This window comes from Eleutherodactylus coqui, chromosome 5 (genome assembly GCF_035609145.1).
Source record: "Eleutherodactylus coqui strain aEleCoq1 chromosome 5, aEleCoq1.hap1, whole genome shotgun sequence".
Classification (NCBI taxonomy): domain Eukaryota; kingdom Metazoa; phylum Chordata; class Amphibia; order Anura; family Eleutherodactylidae; genus Eleutherodactylus; species Eleutherodactylus coqui.
In genome coordinates this window covers 36,560,668-36,580,313 of record NC_089841.1, presented here as the reverse complement: position 1 = coordinate 36,580,313, position 19,646 = coordinate 36,560,668, and the positions used below count along the sequence as shown (strand labels likewise).

The window sequence follows — 19,646 nt, the reverse complement described above, 5'->3', positions numbered from 1 at the left end:
TAAACCCGGACACAGACCACTGCTCGAGAGGCGTACGTAAGCTTCTACATTTTGTGGCAGCTGCGGGACTAAAAGCTATTCTACAGATGTGGATAAAAGCGACCGCCCCTCCATTTAGAATGTTTTTAGATAAGCTGGCATTTCTGTCCCAGATGGACTGGGCTGAAACATCGTTGTTTAAAGAAAAGATGGTGCGGTTGTTCTCTGAGACTTGGGAAAACTTCATCGGAATGCTTCCGCAGAGACTAAAGGAGAAACTGCGAAAGTGTTTCTACCCTGTTTCCCTGAAAATAAGACATACCCTGAAAATAAGACATAGCATGATTTTCCAGAATTTTTGAGGATGCAAAATGATTTTTCAGGCTTTTTGAGGATGCTTGAAATATAAGCCCTATGCCAAAATTAAGCCCTGCTAACAGTTAATTAAAAAAGTCAATTTAAATAGTGTCCAGGCAGCTATACATGTAAAAAAGTTAAACCTGTTTGAACAAAAATTAATATAAGACACTGTCTTATTTTCGGGGAAACTCGGTATCACACGTGTTGGTACCAAGTACAGATGGTGCTGGGGGATCCACCTCTCTAGGGTGTCATGGCTGTCGTGCCGCTGCCGTGGGAGGACTCTGCGATTTTAGGCCAACTCTCTATCTGACTAATCAAAGGTCTGTTTCGGTACTCTGAGAGCAGACCCAGAAAATAGATACATGAGGCCTAAAGAATACCAAGTGAAAGGACAGAGATGGCGCATAGCTTGGAGGTCATAGCGGGTCTAAGTTTGTTCAAATATGTTGTTACTTTACTTCACTTTATAATTTTTTTTTTGCTTTCTTTCTCGGTTAATTTTAACCATTAGGCCGGCTGCACAAAGCCGTGACGGGCTCCGCCGCGGAATTCCCCCCAGAGACCCTCAAACTTACCTGCAGATCTGGCGTCTTCGCTCCCGCATGACGCTACGGTGTGACGCGCCGCAGCGTCATGTGACATGCCAGCCATGTCACATGACACGCCCACCGCGTCACATGACATGTGCTACAGCGGAAGATAGCGTGAACGGACGGCTTCCATTGACTGCAATGGAAGCCGTCCGCACGTACACCCGCGGCAAATAGTGCATGCCGCGGGTGAGGACGGGAGATTTCACGGTGCGGAATTCCGCGATGGAATTCCGCACCGTGAGCCCTGAGCAATAGAACCTAATAGCTGCGGGCAACGCAGCGGAATTACGCGGCGGAAATCCATCCGTGGGAAGGAGGCCTTAGTGTAAAAAATTAAATAAGCAAAATGTATATTGAGATTACTTCTACAGTGTTTCCCTGAAAATAAGACAGTGTCTTATATTAATTTTTGTTCAAAAAGGTTTAAGTTTTTTACATGTATGGCTGCCTGGACACTATTTAAATTGACTTTTTTAATTAACTGTTAGCAGGGCTTAATTTTGGAGTAGGGCTTATATTTCAAGCATCCTCAAAAAGCCTGAAAAATCATTTTGCATCCTCAAAAATTCTGGAAAATCGTGCTATGTCTTATTTTCAGGGTGTGTCTTATTTTCAGGGAAACAGGGTATACTTTAATTTACCAATGGACAGTCATAATGCATTCCAGAAGCACAAAGCCTAGTATTGTAATGTGAGTTGTATCTCAATTGCTCAATAAAAGCATTTACATAAAAAAGCAGCATATGGAGACTGAGAGACTTACTGCCAGTTAGAGTAAAAAAAACCCTGAACTGTTCTTCAACTAGTTTAATAGTCATTTTACTTTTTTTACTTTTCCGTTATCCATTGGATAGTGGCGATCATGGCCCCGGGGGCCGGTCACCGCGGTCCCAAGTGACATCTCCTGGTTCCCAGCTACCTGTTACATTAGAATGGCTATGCTGCATAAACAGTGGAGAGCACCAGGGTGCGCTACTCCGTTATTGTAGTGTCACAGGGATACTCTTAACCCTTTAAGGACCAAGCGCTGTAAATATAAGGTGCTTGGCCCTGGACTTTAATCCTGCACTATAGTAAAAAAATACAGTGTGGGATTAAAGGCCGCTTTCACATGGGCGACAAAATCGTGTGATTTTCTCGCGATTCGACAGTGCTACAAATCGCATGTACCGTGTTTCCCCCAAAATAGGACATCCTCTGAAAAAGAAGACCTAGGAGAGGTTTTGTAGAAGTGCCAAATATAAGGCATCCCCCGATAGTAAGACCTAGCAAAGTTTTTGTTTAGAAGCATGCCCACCAAACAGAACACCAGAGCATGCAGCTGTGATTCTTTCTAGCCCTCCGCCGCTGTCCCCTACCTTCACCGTCCGTTGTAGAGCAGCTGCATGCAGGACATGAAGACAGTCATCTGCTGCCAATCCCGATGTTCCCTTTCGTGGCCGTCGCAGGCAAGACATCAAGAGGCCCGTCCCCTGCTGCCATCCCCGTTGTCTCCTACCGCCAGATGTAACGGTAGATCTGGACACAGTCTGCCGTTATCCTGTCCCTGCTGTGCTGTACGAGTGTGCTGTCATGAGCTCCCCCTGCTGGCCAGAAAATGCCATACTGTATGTTCTGTCCCTGCTGTACACGTCTGCTGTGATGAGCTCCCCCTGGTGGCCGGAAGCTGCAATACCGTCCCTGCTGTACAAGTGGTCCAGGAAGTGCTGTGGGTGATCATTAAAGTCTGCAGACAGTCTGTGAGAGCCAGGTACTTTACAGCCCTTATTTTTTATGACCATGTGTGTGAGTCAGGCACCCAGTGTGTGATTCTTAAGGCTGGGTTCGCCGCAGCGAAAAACCGCGAGATTACTGCCAGGAAAGCACTGCTTCAAAACCCACGGCACTTAGCCGAAGGTTTTGAAGCGGTCTGGCCGCACGCTTTTCCGTTGCAGCCGCCGCTCCCATAGAGGAGAGCGTGACCACAGTGGAATTTAAAAAACTAGACATGCTGTGGCCAGCGAATCTGCACTGCAACAGCCGCTTCTCCCAGCTTTGCCAAGACGGATTCGCCGTCCCATGTGGACGAGATTTCTGAGATATCTCGTCCACAAGGCTGGCTAATCCAGGGATTAGCGGCCGCAGGCGGATTTGTCGCGGCGAAAGTCCGGATGGAATTTTCACAGCAAATCCACCCTGTATGAACCCAGCCTTAGAGGGTGATCATTACAGTCTCCAGACAGTGTGGGAGCCATTTTTTTGTGGCCCTGTGTGTGAGTCGGGCAACCAGTGTGTCACTTTGATTCTTTAGGGGGTGTCTGCTTCTCTGCTGAAGGGTCTAAAGTACAAGCAATAAACAGTGCTGGTATATTTTTACCCCTAGACATGAGCGCAAAAAGAAAGAGCTATTCCGTCGAGTACAAGAAAGGAATCGTGGAAGACTCTTGGGGCAAAAATCTTACTGCTTTCTGCAAAGAGAAGACGTTGAGTATCCGATTGGTCCGAAAATGGGAGCAGAATATGGAGACCTCAGTCAACAAGTGGACAACGGAAATGCTAAAAAGCGCAAGTGTGGATCAGGTCGGCAACCATTATTTTCCGAGCTGGAAGACCTCATCTGTGCATGGGTTGTTGACAGGAGAGCAAAGGCTTTGGGTGTGAATAGCGCTCAGATTCAAGAATTTGCCCTTGCAAGTGCACCACAATTCGGAATAGTCCCCGAAGGATTCAAAGCATCACAACCCTGGGTGGATAGTTTCCTTCAGCAAAGTGAACTGTCTTTAAGAAGATCCACAACACTGTTTAGGCTGGAAGATGCTGAAGTCATTAAACCTGCGCTTGCATTCAAGTCCTTTATTGATGACGCTGACTTCTCTAAAGACAATCTTTCCAACATGATTGCTATGGATGAAACAGCGGGGTGCCTCCTCAGTGCACATTCCCTCCACTGCTTACGAAAGTGCATGTGTTACCTGTATTTTGGCAGTTCGTCTAGATGGCGCTTAAGTCCCACCTTTAATAATTTCTAAGGACTGGAAAAGCCTGGGCCACACAAGCCGTGATAAGGAAGTGGGTGGATTTAATGCTGCCGCTTGTTAAGCGGGGGAGCCAAAGAAGTCTGCTTGTCTGGGATGCAGCCAGCACGCACCGCGCCAAAGACATGAAGACATTTCTTCACGAAAGAAAAATAGGTCAAATAATGATTCCCGCAGGAATGACGGCCTATCTACAGATTCTTGACGTTGCTATTAGAGATGAGCGAGCGTACTCGGTAAGGACAGATACTTGAGCGGGTATCATCCTTACCGAGTACCTGCCAGCTAGCCTGCAAAGATTTGGGTGCTGGCGGGGGTGAGCACTGTGTTGCGGGAGTGAGCAGGAGGGAGTGAGGGGGAGAGCAAGAGAGAGAGATCTCCCGCCCCCCACCACCACCTGAATCTTTGCAAGCAAGCAGGCAGGTACTCGGTAAGGATGATACTCGCTCGAGTACCGTATATACCGGCGTATAAGGCGACGGGGCGTATAAGACGACCCCCCAACTGTCACCTTATACGCCGGTATACAGTGGAGAAAAAAAAAAAATTCATTACTCACATCATTGAATGGCTGTGATTGGCTAAAGCACACGTGGCTTCAGCCAATCACACTATTCAATGACATCATTGAATGGGTGTGATTGCTAACACGTGCGCCTTCAGCCAATCACAGCCATTCAATGCTGTCATGGCTGCCGGCGTGTGTATTAGCTTTCTGGAAGCGGGGATTTCAAGCCCCGCATTCAGAAAGCTATGCTGCGCCGGGGACGAGGAGCGAGCGACAGCCTGCCGGAGCGAGCGACATCCTGCCGGAGCGCGACAGAACGCCGGGGCAGGTGAGTAATGAATTTTTTTTTTTTACACTTTTTTTTTTTTTGTATTACCGGCGCATAAGACGACCCCCGACTGCAGAGCAGATTTTTCGGGGTTCAAAAGTCATCTTATACGCCGGTATATACGGTATTTGTTCTTACCGAGTACGCTCGCTCATCTCTAGTTGCTATAAACAAGCCATTCAAGGACAATTTGCACATGGAAATTAATGACTATATTGAAACTAGAATGGAGAGAAATCAGCGTGGAAACTTTGTGAAGCCTAAACTACAAGAGGTCGTTACGTGGGTGAAGAATTCATGGGAGGGAATCACTGACCGTTGCATTGCACTACGAGCCGGCTACCTTGACAAGAAGTCCTCATGTAAGGACAGGGCTGTTGCTAAACATGAGAGGTTTGGGCCAATGATTCGGAAAGAAATGGAGTCACAAGAAATTCACCAGGAAATTCCGGGTTTGGATTGTTCTGATGTTCCAGAAGAAGATGACCTCTCAGTGATGATGACTGTCAGTGAATAAATCTTGCTTTGTGTTCATAAATATTGGGATCGGTAAATGTAATAGATTGTTGTACATGGAAATAGTGGTAGGAACAAGACATTCTTGATAGGACTCACAGTTTGGCTGATTCTGCTGGTTTGTGATGACAACTACTGTACAGGATATAAGAAATGTGCATTTTTTTGTTCAACAATAAATGTGAATTCGTCTTCATTGAAAAATAAGACATCCCCTGAAAATAAGACCTAGTACATTTTTGGGGGCAAAAATTAATAGAAGACACTGTCTTATTTTCAGGGAAACAGGGTATGTGAAGCCCGTGCTCTCCAATGGGTTCCTTCACATTAGCAATAATTTGTGGGCTGCTACATTGCAAGAAAAAAAATTGCGGTATGCTGAATATTGCAGCGATTTGCTATGCTTTGTAGCCCATGTGTCAGGACCGTTGTCTCGCGGGTCATCCGTGCCTGCATCGCTGGTCCTGTCACCCAGGCGGCTGCCGTGCGGCTCAGGGGAACCCTTGGCTGCTGCACTCCTCCTCGCTGCTGAGTTGTTAGGGACGCGGCATATGCCGCCCTGCGTCGCGTTGTCTGCACCATGGCAACCAGGCATGCGTCTATCTCTGCCTGTCCTGCAGGGCTGGGGGTGGGTTCCCCAGCGCGGGTGTGTGTATTCTGTGTTCTGTCAGACTCCTTGCCCCAATCAGCTACTGGGCCGGGAGCTCTGACAGCATTTAAACGTTGCTGTGTGCTCATATTACTGCCAGTGTTAGTTTGGTCTTCCAGCTGCACCCGCGTCTTTCTTGTATTTTGACTCTCTGCCTTCTGACCCTACTTGCCTTTGCCTGACCCTTTTGTACCGCATACCCTCCTCTTGCCGACCCAGATAGTCTGACTTGCCTTTGTGTTGTTTGTGCCAGTGTCTGTCTGTCAGTTCCCGTGTCCCTCTTCCCTAGTGAGTGCAGGGACCGTCATCCAGTTGTCGCCCTGGGACTTAGCCCAGGGGGCAAGTAGGTAGGGACAGGGTTTGCGGGTTTTCAGAGACTTCCAGTATCCCGGACCCCAGTCCTGACACCATGTTTCCCTACAGAGCCTTCCTTTGTGTTGCGTTGGATGAACACCTGGTTTTCGTGCGATGCAACTTTTATGATAGGAAATCCTACTGTTTCCCCTAAAATAACTCCTTGCTGCATTAAAAAAACAAAACAATACATGATCACCTCATAGGCGCTGTGAGCTCCGCCGCACGTCTCTCCTGCAGCTCCGCAACACTTTTCTGTAGAACCAGGGTGGGCAGAGCAGCTCTAAACCTGCATGTGGGACACGTATGCAGCGTGGGGTTGCCCCAGGGGACTGTCTATCCACGCTGCTCTTCCAGCTGATGTTAATCAAACAGATGATGATTCACGACTAGAGATGAGCGAGCCTACTCGGCCACGCCCCTTTTTCGCTCGAGTACCGCGATTTTTGAGTACTTCCGTACTCGGGCAAAAAAAGATTCGGGGGGCACCGTGGGTAAGTGGGGGGTTGCAGCGGGGAGAGGGAGAGAGAGAGGGCTCCCCCCTGTTCCCCGCTGCTACACCCCGCTCCGCCACACCTCCCCCCACCCCCCCCAAATCTTTTCACCCGAGTACGGAAGTACTCGAAAATCACGGTGCTCGATCGAGTAATTACTCGAAACGAGTATGTTCGCTCATCTCTATTCACGACTCCTGGGTGATGGAAGGATTTACCCTTGGCTGTAATATGAATACAAAAGGCTAAGAGTATATGCAATATTACCTAGAGATTATCAGACGGAAGCTGCTTTCACACGGGTTACAAAATCACGTGATTTTCCAGCGATGCGACAGGGCTACAAAACACATGTATGTGAAGCCCGGGCTTTTCAGGGAGTTCCTTAACATTAACCATGTTTTTATTGATGCTATGTTGCAAGAGAAAAAAAATCGTGGCGTGCTCTATCGTGCCGCAATGTGCGATTTTTATGTAGCCCATGTTTCCCTATGGAGCCTCCTTGTATATCGCATAGAACGAACTAGCGATTTTTGTGCGATTCAATACATTTTTAATATTAGAAACTCCCATTAACTTTCTCGCGATTTTATCGTCAGAGAAAATCACAGGCAGCAGCGATGTGTGACTTCACAAGAAAAAGCATCGCTGATGCTGCAAAATCGCGGGAACAAGGTTGCGATCTTGCAGAGATTTTCTAGAGGTGATATCGCTGTCGCCGTGTGAAAGAAGCCTTAGAATTACTTATTTTTAATAAATTGATATAAGCTAGCAATGTGTCAGTCTTCTTTAAAGTTGTATCTTAACCCAAGTTTGGCAAAACTTGAAAATACACAATGCCTGCCCATATCACATCTTACAACCAAGTTAGAGGCGGCCCAACAGGGTGCTAGAGCCTCCATGTCTGCCCATATTACATCTTGTATCCAAGCTAGAGGCAGTATAGCAGGGTACTAGAGCCTCCATGCTGCCCATATCACATCTTGTATCCAAGCTAGAGGTGGTACAACAGGGTACTAGAGCCTCCATGCCTGCCAATATCACATCTTATATCCAAGTTAGAAGTGGCCCAACAGGGTGCTAGAGCCTTCATGTCTTCCCATATTACATCTTGTATCCAAGCTAGAGGAGGTACAACAGGGTACTAGAGCCTCCATGCCTGCCTGTATCACGTCTTGTATCCAAGCTAGAGGACGGCACAGCAGGGTACTAGAGCCTCCATGCCCGCCCATAGCACATCTTGTATCTAAGCTAGAGGTGGTACAACAGTGTATTAGAGCCTCCCTTCAAGGGGTCAGTTTTCAACAAGCAGGGTACTAGAGCCTCCATGCCTGCCAATATTACATCTTACATCCAAGTTAGAGGTGGCCAACAGGGTGCTAGAGCCTCCATGTCTGCCCATATTACATCTTGTATCCAAGCTAGAGGCAGTACAGCAGGGTACTAAAGCCTCCATGCCTGCCAATATCACACCTTACATTCAAATTAGAAGTGGCCCAACAGGGTGCTAGAGCCTCCATATCTTCCCATATTATATCTTGTATCCAAGCTAGTGGTGGTACCACAGGGTACTAGAGCCTCCATGCCTGCCTGTATCATGTCTTGTATCCAAGCTAGAGGTGATACAACGGGGTACTAGAGCCTCCATGCCCGCCCATAGCACATCTTGTATCTAAGCTAGAGACGGTACAACAGGGTACTAGAACTTCCCTTCAAGGGGTCAGTTTTCAACAATAATTGATCCTTTTAGTCTGATACTGTAATCACTTACTTATAACAACATTACAGTCACACAGAGAAAGTTTCATTCCATTCAGGCAACTTCTGCTTGATATTTTTGACGATTGTATTAAAATATGCTATTTATCCTGCACAGTGACTGCCGTAAAAAAAAAAACAATATCAGATTTGCTATTTTTATTGCTAAACATTTTTTATTTTTTTGAAATTAGTGAGGGTTAACAAATTCTATACATCTGGTGTCACCATAGTCGCACTAACCCACAAAATAAAAACTGTAAAAACCTGAAAACTATGGCAGCAGGGCATTTTGTCCATTCAACTACACTAAAAATATTGTAAAAAGTTACAGTCCTATTGTGAAAAAAACTGTAGAAATGAACAAATATAAATAAACCGAGGGGAAGAAGTTAAATTAACAAGAAAAAAAATAACCCAAAACATTGGGATTGACAATAAATGTGAATCTTTCCCTTATCTAGAGGAGTTGGGGTGGTTAAAAAAAATTAAAAATGAAGTACCAAGTTGGTATGGAAACCAAAGAGCTGGCTGATGAAATTACTTGGAGGCGAGTAGTTACTGGGAACAGATAGTCACAGCAGCATTAGATTTACTATGCTTCCCATGAGGAAAGCACCAAACCAGCTTTACAATGGAGCATGCATCAATATATCAAAAGTGATGTCACTAAGCATCGGAGTCCACGTTCTATAGGGACTGTGTGAGAGTCGTTGACTGCGAGGGGAAGATCCTGGTTTTGATTTCCTGGGCTCCCCTCCACGGTCCCAGGAGATTGCAAAAGTCCTCATCACTGAATGTGGCCAAAGGGTTGCTAAAAAAAAAAAATTGGGACAGCAGGCTAAGAAAACAGACAAGTCGAAGAGTTGGTCTTTGACCCTTAGGGAAAGGGCACACCTGATGACAACATACCGGGAGTTATACAAACATCATAGATGGCGGTGCTACACTGTTTTCATAACCCTTATCCACTTCTAAGGGAGTCCGATAACCTGACTGCTCCCATAATCCAGGCTACCTTTGACCATGGCACACAGCTGGGTATTCCTATCTCAGTCTTGATCAAATGCTTGCAAGTTCAACTAAAATAAAAGGCAAAAATAAGTTAAAAAGTTTTGGGGTAAAAGGTAAAGTCCTAACACTCTGTGCCACATGAGTCTCTGTTAGAAAAATAAGAGGTAATAGAAGTTTTAAACAAATCTTTTCCCCATATTTCTAATAAAAAAAAAATCAAATAAAAATCCCTCAAAAACATATTTGGTATTGATGCGTCCATAAAAGTCCGGTCTATCACATCACTTATTCCGCACGGCGAGTGTTGTCTGGGGGGAAGAAAAAAACAAAAACAAAAGAAAAACATCACCAGCATTGCGCTCTTTTTTGGTTACCCCATCTCCAAGGAAAAATGTAATAAAAAGTGATTAAAAGGTCATATAAACTCCAAAATGGTATCTATAACTACAAGACGTCCAACAAAAATGAGCCACTGCACAACTATGTCGATGAAAAATATAAAAGCTAGAGCGGTCAGAAGATGGAGGCAGAAAATATACATTTTTTCCCCTAAGAAATTTATTTTTTAAAAGTAGTACAGCAAAAAAACAACTCTATAAATGTAGTAAAGTCGTAATCGTACCATAGAATAAGGTTATTGCGTCATTTTTGCCACAGAGTGTAAAAATAAGACCCTCCTTCCCCAAAAGCTGGAGGAATCACGTCTTGTTTTTTTATTTTACTCCGCTTAGAATTTTTTTACGTTGTTCAGTACATTATATAGCACCATTGAAAAATACAACTCGTCCTGCAAACAACATCCCTCAGACAGCTATGTTGATGGAAAAAACCAAAGGAGTTAGGTCTCATGTCCACAAGAAAAATACAATCCCCGCAGAAGATTCCGCGCGGATTTGCTTTAAATGGTATTTTTTTCTTGCATGCGGATATCCCCACCTATAGATAGCAATGTGGCTGATCCGCGCAAAATCCGCACTAAAATTGAGCATGCTGCAGTTTTTTTTTCCCACGCGTGAAAAACGCAAATCGATTAAAATGCCATTCGCGGGTGCAAGATTCAATTTAATTGACTGCAGATGACCAATGATATTCCTGTGGGCAAAATGTCACCCGCGGAATCTGCAATTTAATTTTGCTAGTGGAAATGAGGCCTTAGGATTATTTGAAAGTGGGGGCAAAAAAAAAAAAAAAGAGGGCAGCATCATTAAGGGGTTAATCATCAGTGTTCACTCCTCACTTATACGACAGGTGACTTTTTTGTTGGTAACTTGTGTATTTTTTTTCTTTTAAAATTTGTCAATAAAAGACGTTTAAGAAAAAGAAAAGGATGGAAAAAATAGTGACTTCCTAACGTTTCCCTATGTACGATTTGTTCGTAATGTTTTTCACATTCTAGACAGAAAAAGGTTTCTCCTCCGACTTTGAAGATTTCACACACAGCAGATTTGTTGCAGAAATTCATGAAATTCATAAAATATGAAAGTGGTCTCTCCATTGTGTGACCCTTCTGATATTTAAGAACATAATCTGTTCATATAAATGGATTGCCCTCGGTTTATGTGTTCATTGATATTCAACAAGAGTTGATGGCTTCTCACCTGTGTGAGTTCTTAAATGTTCTATAATACTTAATTTCTGACTAAAACATTTCCCACATTCAGGACATGAAAATGGATTCTCCCCTCTGTGAATTCTCTGATGTTCAGCAAGAGTCGATTTAAAGCTATAACATTTCCCACATTCTGAACATGAATACGGCTTCTCTTTTATGTGAGTTCTTTGATGGTCCACAAGATTTGATTTCCGAGTAAAAGATTTCCCACAATCAGGACATGAAAATGGCTTCTCTCCTGTGTGACTTCTTTGATGTTCAACAAGGGTTGACTTAACACTAAAATGTTTCCCACATTCTGGACATGAATATGGCTTCTCCCCTGTGTGAATTTTTTTATGTTCGACGAGATGTGACTTCCGAGTAAAACATTTGCCACATTCTGAACATGAAAAGGGCTTCTCCCCTGTGTGAACTCTCAGATGTTGAACAAGAGTTGATTTCTCACTATAACATTTCCCACATTCAGAACATGAAAAGGACTTCTGCCTTGTGTGAATTTTCTGATGTTTAACAAGATCTGATTTATGCATAAAACATTTGCCACATTCTGGGCATGAAAATGGCTTCTCTTCAGTGTGAATTCTCTGATGTCTAAGAATACCTGATTTATGGGTAAAACATTTGCCACATTCTGTGCATGAAAACGGTTTCTCCCCTGTGTGAATTCTTTGATGTGCAACAAGAGATGTTTTCTGAGTAAAACATTTGCCACATTCTGAACATGAAAATGGCTTCTCCCCTGTGTGAGTTCTCTGATGCTTAACAAGATCTGATTTCTGGTTAAAACATTTGCCACATTCTGAACATGGAAAGGTCTTCTTCCCCGTGTGAGCTCCTTGATGTTCTCCCTTTTTGTGACTTTTATTCTGTTTATCGGTCTGTGATGAATCAGAATATGGGATTTTTATAAGGGAATCAGATGATAGATCTTTGCTTTGAAGAGCTGAGGGGATATCTGGGATAATGGCAGGTTCTTCATATGTTTTTAGTGTGATACCACAATTCTCAGCTTTACAATTTGCAACTATCGTATGTCCCTCTGAGCTCCCGGCACTGTCATCTGCAAGAATAAACCAGATATTATTTTTGAATAATAGAACCTTAAGTGATATTTTATAAGATTTCTATATAAATATTTCAATACAAATTGCAATCCCAATCCCTCAAAAAGTTGTGACGCTGTTTAAATTTAAATAAATGTAAAGAAAAGAACCCAGAATGCAATGATTTGAAAATCTCATCTAACCATATTTTGAAATACAACATAGAACACATATCAGAAGGTGAAAGTGAGACATTTTTCCATTTATATACAATTTACTCATTTTGAAATTGATGGCAGCAGCACATCATAAAAAAGTTGCAACCGGGATATCAAAAGGCTGGAAAAGCAAGTGAAACTAATGAAAATCAGGTGGTAGGTCAATAGTCTTCTAAATCACACAAATGTGTAAAAAGTGCATGTTAGAGAGGCAGAGTCTCTTAGAAGCAAAGATGGTTTAAAAATTAAAAAAAAACGGTGAAAAACAGCATCTAAAACCTTTGGCACAATTTCACAAAAATGTTCCTGTATGTAAAATTGAGAAGACTTTGAATATCCCACCATCTACAGTACATAATATAAAAACATTCAGAGTATCTGGAGATAGAGACAAGGCCAATTATCAATATTGGATTCTTGTAACATAGTTCGTAAGGCCGAATGAAGACAATGTCCATCTATCTAGTCCAGCCTGTTATCCTCCTGTGTTGTTGATCCAGAGGAAGGCAAAAAACCCCAAGAGCAGAAGCCAATTAGCCCTTTTGGGGAAAAAATTCCTTCCCGACTCCCTAATGGCAATCGGACTGTTCCCTGGATCAACCCCTAATAGTTCCTACCTGTCTGTATACCCGGATTAACAATTAACCTAAGATTTATAACCTATAATATCCTTCCTCTCCAGAAAGACATCAACTCCCCTTTTAAACTCATCTATGGATTTTGCCATCACTACGTCCTCAGGCAGAGCGTTCCACAGTCTAACTGCTCTGTATCCTGCAGACTCAAGAGAAGAAGGACCATCCAGTTTGTTATCAGCGCACAGTTCAAAACCCTCTCATCTCTGATAGTATGGGTTTACACCAATGCCTATGGCATGGGCATCTTACACATCATGAAAGGCACTATCATGAGCCGTATATAGAGGTTTTACAATTACATATGCTCTCATCCAGACAACATCCCTTTCAGGGAAGGCTTTACATATTACAGCAAAGCTATGCTAAACCACATACTAAATCTATCACAGCAGCAATTGGTCCCCTCACTTCCAAGAGGTTTATAGACTGTTGTAAAAAGAAGGGGGGGTATTACAAGATGGTAGATATGGACATGTTCCAGCTTTTTTTGAGTTGCGTTGTTGCCATCAATTTCTAAAGGAGGTAATTTTTTCACCTTCTTATATTGGTTCTATTGTGAATAAAATGTATTTATATGAGATTTACAACTCATTGCATTCTTTTTTTCTTCACATTTGTTCAAATTTTACACAGCATCACAACTTTTTTGAAATTGGGGTTGTACAAGTCATGTAGGAAAATTCAATTATTAACTGAATAAAACCATTAGCAGTAAAACAGATCACAATCTATCAGTAGACCTCAGAATGAGGACCAGTAGATCATGATGTTCGGCCACCAGGCTGTTCTCTCGCAGTTTTCCCTTTTTATAGTGAAACCTCCATCTTCATAGGTTCATATATCAGTGTACCAGTCACCAGTCAGTGTACCCGTAAATGCTCAGTGGAGAACGATAAAAGGGACCCGTGAGTCAGTGCTATTGGATTGTGTCCATCTCACACCCTCCTGGACAGTTACATGGACTTTATCACAGAGCAGGGCAGAGGCGAGGAGCAGTCTAGTCATGTATCAAAATGCCATATCTTTGGAACACATTTGAAGGGGTTTTCCTACTTCAGTAAGTTATCCCCTTCCAACAGAGTAAGGGATACATTGCTGATTGATGGTGGTTCAACTGCTGAAGCCCCCACCAATCCAGAGAATTCTCCCCTGGCATGTTTTAAAATATTGACAGATGTGGCCACGCACGAAGGCAATCATGCCACTGACGACTTCTATGGGATCTGCCGAAGATAGCCAAGTGCTAGCATTCAGCCATCCTCATGGGGACTGTCGGAGATTGTCAAGTGCTTGAATTCAGCTATCTGCTGCTTTCCATTAGTCCCATTGAGATGAATCATGCAGTGGCGCACATGTGTGACAGAGTCGTGGGTTTTCTGTAGCTGCTTTTACATAAGTGGAGTAATAATTCAGGATGCCATAAATCTTACTGTTTAAACGGTCTCTGAGGATGAAGAAGTCAGCAAAAGAAAGGTTCAATTGTACCGTATGGGTCTTTATCGCCATGATTTGTATTCTGTTACATTGGTCTATATGCCCACGGTCTGTAATTCTGCTATCAGGGTATATGTCTCCCTGATCTGGATTTTGTTATCTAGGTCTATGTCTTCATCATCAGAACTCTGTTGTCTGGGTATAGCTCTACATCTTCTAGATTCCATTATCTGGTCTAATAGTCCTTTTACACGGGACGAGATGTTGGGCAAACAATGCCAGATACTCGTCCCAGTGATGCTCGCTCCTGTGCTGTTACACAGGGGCAAGTATCGCTGGCATCACTCACAGAGCTACTGGAATAGAGCATTCTCCACCCCGCCCACCTCCATTCAAAGTAGGCAGAAAGTCGTTCAAAAATGAACAACCGCTATTTCCACAGAACGACACATCGTTCAGTTTTCTGTGTGCAGAAGCTGAATAATAATCATTCAGTCGCAGCATGCATTTACACGGGACGATAATAGTTCAGGTTTCCTCAGGAGCACGGAAATCTGAATGATTCTGAATGATAATCGTCCATGTAAAAGGGCCATTAGTTTCAGCACTCTGGATTCTGTAATCTGCGTCTTTTTTTCTATGACCTGGATTCTGCTGTGTAAATGTCGCCAAGTTCTGTAATCTGTTATCAGGATCTTTGTCTCCATGGTCCGGTCTCTACAATCTGGGTCCATGTCCTATATTCTGTTAGCACAGTCCATGTCTCAATTCTGACAGCGACAGCTACCACCTGTCCCAGCCCCTGCCTCTCCCCGAGGGACTTTTTAACCAGTGCCCCAGGGAAAGACAGCATGTACTATGAAGAAATTAGAGTGGCCAAACCAGAACAATTCATTCTGTCTCTGTGTTAGATAGCTGGACACTGCGCTGGGATACATTTGTGGGCGTATGAAGCTGGAACCAGCACGTTTGCTGAACTCCAGTGGTGAACCTCTTCAAAATTGGGGGTGAGAACCTGGAGGCGGCCCTCAGAAAAAAATATTTTGACAGAGCCTGGAGGCAGCCCTACGAAAAAAATTGTTTTTACAGAGCCTTTTGGCCCTCTGAAGAATTGGCTGTTCCACGTCCTGACATGCTAGTTTAGAAGGAGGAGGAAAATCAGAGAGGGATAGACCATGCTTCTACCCTTTTTTGGGGTGATAAATGGTGCATGGTTCTCCAGTTCAAGCTTAAAGATACTTGATGTTAAGCTGCTTTTCACCGGTGGAGAAGAGAAGTCTGGGGAAATCCAGGCTTTGTTCATCTTAATAAGTGTAAGCCTGTCGACGCTGTCAGTTGACAGGCGGGTACGCTTATCCGTGATAATACCCCCAGCAGCACTAAACACCCTCTCTGATAACACGCTAGTGGCAGGGCAGGCCAGCACCTCCAAGGCGTGCAGCACAAGTTCGTGCCATGTATCCAGCTTTGACACCCAACAGTTGTATGGAGCAGAGGGATCACGGAGGACGTTGGTATGGTCGGCTATGTACTCCCTCACCATCTTTTTACACTGTTCCCTCCTACTAAGCCTAGACTGGGAAGTGGTGACACAGTCTGGCTGGGGTGCCATAAAACTGGCAAAGCCCATGGAGAGTGTTCCCCTGCCTGCACTGGACATGCTGCCTGTTCCCCTCATCTCCCCTGCTGGTTGGCCCACTGAACTACGTCCTCTACTACTAGCGTTATCAGATGGGAAGTTTAGTATCAGCTTTTCCACCAGGACCTTGTAGTATTGCATCACTCTTGTACTCCTTTCTCTTCAGGAATGAGAGTGGAAAGGTTCTACTTATACCGTGGGTCGAGAAGGGTGAACACCCAGTAATCCGTGTTGGCCAGAATGCGTCTAATGCGAGGGTCATGGGAAAGGCAGCTTAACATGAAGTCAGCCATGTGTGCCAGAGTCCCAGTATGCAACACATCGCTGTCCTCACTAAGAAGATGACTCTCAGTCTCCTCCTTCTCCTCTTCACCCCATACACGCTGAACAGATGTGAAGAAAGTAGCATGTGTACCCTCTGCAGTGTGGGCAGCAGTCTATTCCCCCTCCTCCTCCAATATGCGCTGAGAAACAGACCTGAGGGTGGTCTGGCTATCAAGCGACATATTGTCATCCCCAATCTCCTGTTCTATCCGCAAAGCATCGGCCTTAAAGCTTAGCAGCAACCTTCTCAGCATGCAAAGCAGCAGGATGGTTACGCTGATAATGGCGGCATTGCCACTCACTATTTATGTTGACTCCTGAAAGTTTCCTAACACCTGACAGATGTCAGACATCCATGCCCACTTCTCTGTGAAGAAGTGTGGAGGCTGACTACCACTCCGACGAGCATGTTGCAGCTAGTATTCAACAATGGCTCTACGCTGCTCGTAAACCCTGGCCAACATGTGCAAAGTTAAATTCCAGTACGTGGGCACGTTGCACAACAGTCAGTGAACTGGCAGTTGGAAGCGCTGTTGCAGCATCTGCGGTGGACTTTCTGAAATGTGCGCACACGCGACGCACATTGCTGAGCAGCTCAGACAAATTGGGGTAGTTTTTAAGAAAGTGCTGAATCACCGGATTGAACGTGCGGGCCAGGCATGGCACATGTGTTAGTCTGCCAAGCTGCAGAGCCGCCACAAGGTTATGCCCATTGTCACACACGACCATGCCTGGTTGGAGGTTCAGCGGCGAAAGCCACAGATCTGTCTGCTCCGTCAAACCCTGTGACAGCTCTTGGGCGCTGTGCCTCTTGTCACCTTAGCTCAGGAGTTTCAGCACGGCCTGTTGACGCTTCCCCACAGCAGTGCTGCAGCGCCCCGAGCTACCGACTGAAGGAAACTTGCTCACAGATAGTAATTGAGAGGTGAAGGAGTGGGGGGGGGGGGGGGTGGGAGGAGGTGGCATAATAAGCAGGAGAAACCATGACCGAGGTAGGACCCGCAATCCTCGGTGTAGGTAGCACGTGAGCGGACCCAGGGTCAGACTCGGTCCCAGCCTCCACCAGGTTAACCCAATGTGTCGTCAGGGAGATGTAGTGTCCCTGCCCGCCAGCACTTGTCCACGTGTCTGTGGTTAGGTGGACCTTCCCAGTAACCGCATTGGTGAGGGCATGGTTGATATTCCGTGACACGTGCTTGTGTAGGGCGGGGACGGCATAGTGGGAAAAATAGTGGCGACTGGGGACCGAGTAGCGAGGGACGGATGCCGCCAAGAGGTTGCGGAAAGCCTCAGTTTCTACCAGCCTATATGGCAGCATGTCCAGGCTCAGCAGTTTGGAGATATGCACAATTAGCGATTGTGCATGCGGGTGGATGGGTGCATATTTGCGCTTCCGTTTGTGTCATAGACAACTGAATGCTGCGCTGGGACACATTGGTGGAGGCAGTGGAGGACCGTGCAGGTGAAGGGGTGGGTGCAGGGCGGGAGACGCTTGTGCCTGCGTCCTGGGAAGGGGATTGCAACTTAGTGCCAGCATGTGACACAGGAGAAGAGGCAGTGGTGTGACCCGCAAGTGGTAAATGGCCTTCGTTCCACCTCATCAGGTGCTTAGCTATCATATGCCTGCGCATGCTGGTGGTGGTCAGGCTAGTAGCGGTGGCTCCCTTGCTGACCTTGGTGTGGCACAGGTTGCACACCACTTCGAACACCTAGCCCTCTGCACAGAAGCTTACCACGAGGAGGTGCTGTGGGAAACAGTTGGGGGATTACTTGCTCTGGCCCTGCTTCTCCCTCTGGCCACCCCACTGCCTCTTCCAACCTGTTCTGGTGCTGCACTTGCCACCCCCTCTGAAGCGCTGTCTTCAGTAGGCTTACCAACCCAGGTTGGGTCAGTCACCTCATCATCCACCAGCTCTTCCTCTGAATCCTCAGTCTGCTCCTCCCTCAGACATACTGCCCTAACAACAACCTCAATGACAGACAACTGTGTCTCCTCATCATCATCAACAAATACCTCTTGAGACACTACTTGGAAGTCCCCACCCTCATCACCCTGAGACTGTGAAAGGTCCAAATTTTGGGCATCGGTCACGACAAACTCCTCAGGTGGCTCATGAGCAGTTATTTGCGACTCAGGGGAAGGACCTGAGAACAGTTCCGTGAGCATGCCTGTTCTGAATCTCTCCTTTTTCTGGAGTGACCAGGCTGGGAGGAAGGAGGATCAGCATAAGGATTCACAGGTCCAGTCTCTTGGCTAGCGTGAGTAGACTGGGTGGTTGATAAATTACTGAATGCGTTATCCGCTAACCACGTCATCACCTGATCACACTGTTGTGGTTTTATTAACCATGTACCACGTGGACCTGCAAACTGTGAGATGAAGCTATGGAGCGTAGATACACAGTGCTCTACTTCTCCGTCAGCAGCCGGCACTGTTTCACCCCGCCCAGGACCTCGGCCTCTGCCCACACCCTCATTCGGACGTCCACGTCCTCGACCCTTACCCCAGTGTTTATCATGTTGTATAATGCACTGCGTCAAAATGCTACGCAAACTGCGAGGTGTTTTGCGTATGCTTTAAGCCAAAAATAGACCTGTGTAAAATGCGTACAGTCTTGTTATATAGTGTAGATCGACAGGACACACACAGGAGTATTTTGCATACGCTGTAGACGTGCACAGGGTTGGCATGTCATAGCAGGAGGTGCCAAAGCCTTCCCTGCATGTTCATTGGCTAAAAAAGCCGTTAAACATGTGGGTAGGGAAGGGTGAAATTTTCTCGAACACCGCGTGGTGCTCGCTCAAGTAACAGGTACTTTCAAGTATGCGAATACTCGAATGAGCATCGAGCTCGGAAGAGCATGCTCGCTCATCTCTAATGTTAAGCTCTTCTTCCAAGTTCATGGTGCGTAGCATTCCTGACATTCATAGTACTAAGCTTCCTTCTTCCAAAGACTTTTCTGTTATCAGCTCCATGGATTTTGTTATTCGAGTATATAGCTCCATCTTGTAGGTTTTGTTAAAACACAGTAACTTGATATAGCCCTCTTCCTTCGAGTCCCAGATGCATAGCAACAGACAGAGAGGAACATCTATACCACCTTAAAAGGACATTTATAAATCAGGGCTACCATTCAACCTCAATTGTTGACCAAATCACCAGGA

At 45.3% G+C, this 19,646-nt stretch overlaps 2 protein-coding genes across 2 annotated transcripts in view; both read right to left on the bottom strand.

Annotated features, from left to right (window-relative positions):
* Positions 1-19,646, bottom strand: part of LOC136628738 (zinc finger protein 268-like) — a 451,149-nt gene that overhangs the window by 321,844 nt on the left and 109,659 nt on the right. The window lies entirely within an intron of this gene.
* Positions 8,763-19,646, bottom strand: part of LOC136627182 (zinc finger protein 420-like) — a 45,306-nt gene continuing 34,422 nt past the window's right edge. Inside the window, exon 15 of the mRNA XM_066602116.1 lies at positions 8,763-12,245. Coding sequence (XP_066458213.1) covers positions 11,134-12,245 — 1,112 coding nt within the window. The 3' untranslated portion in view covers positions 8,763-11,133. The remainder of the gene's footprint in view (positions 12,246-19,646) is intronic.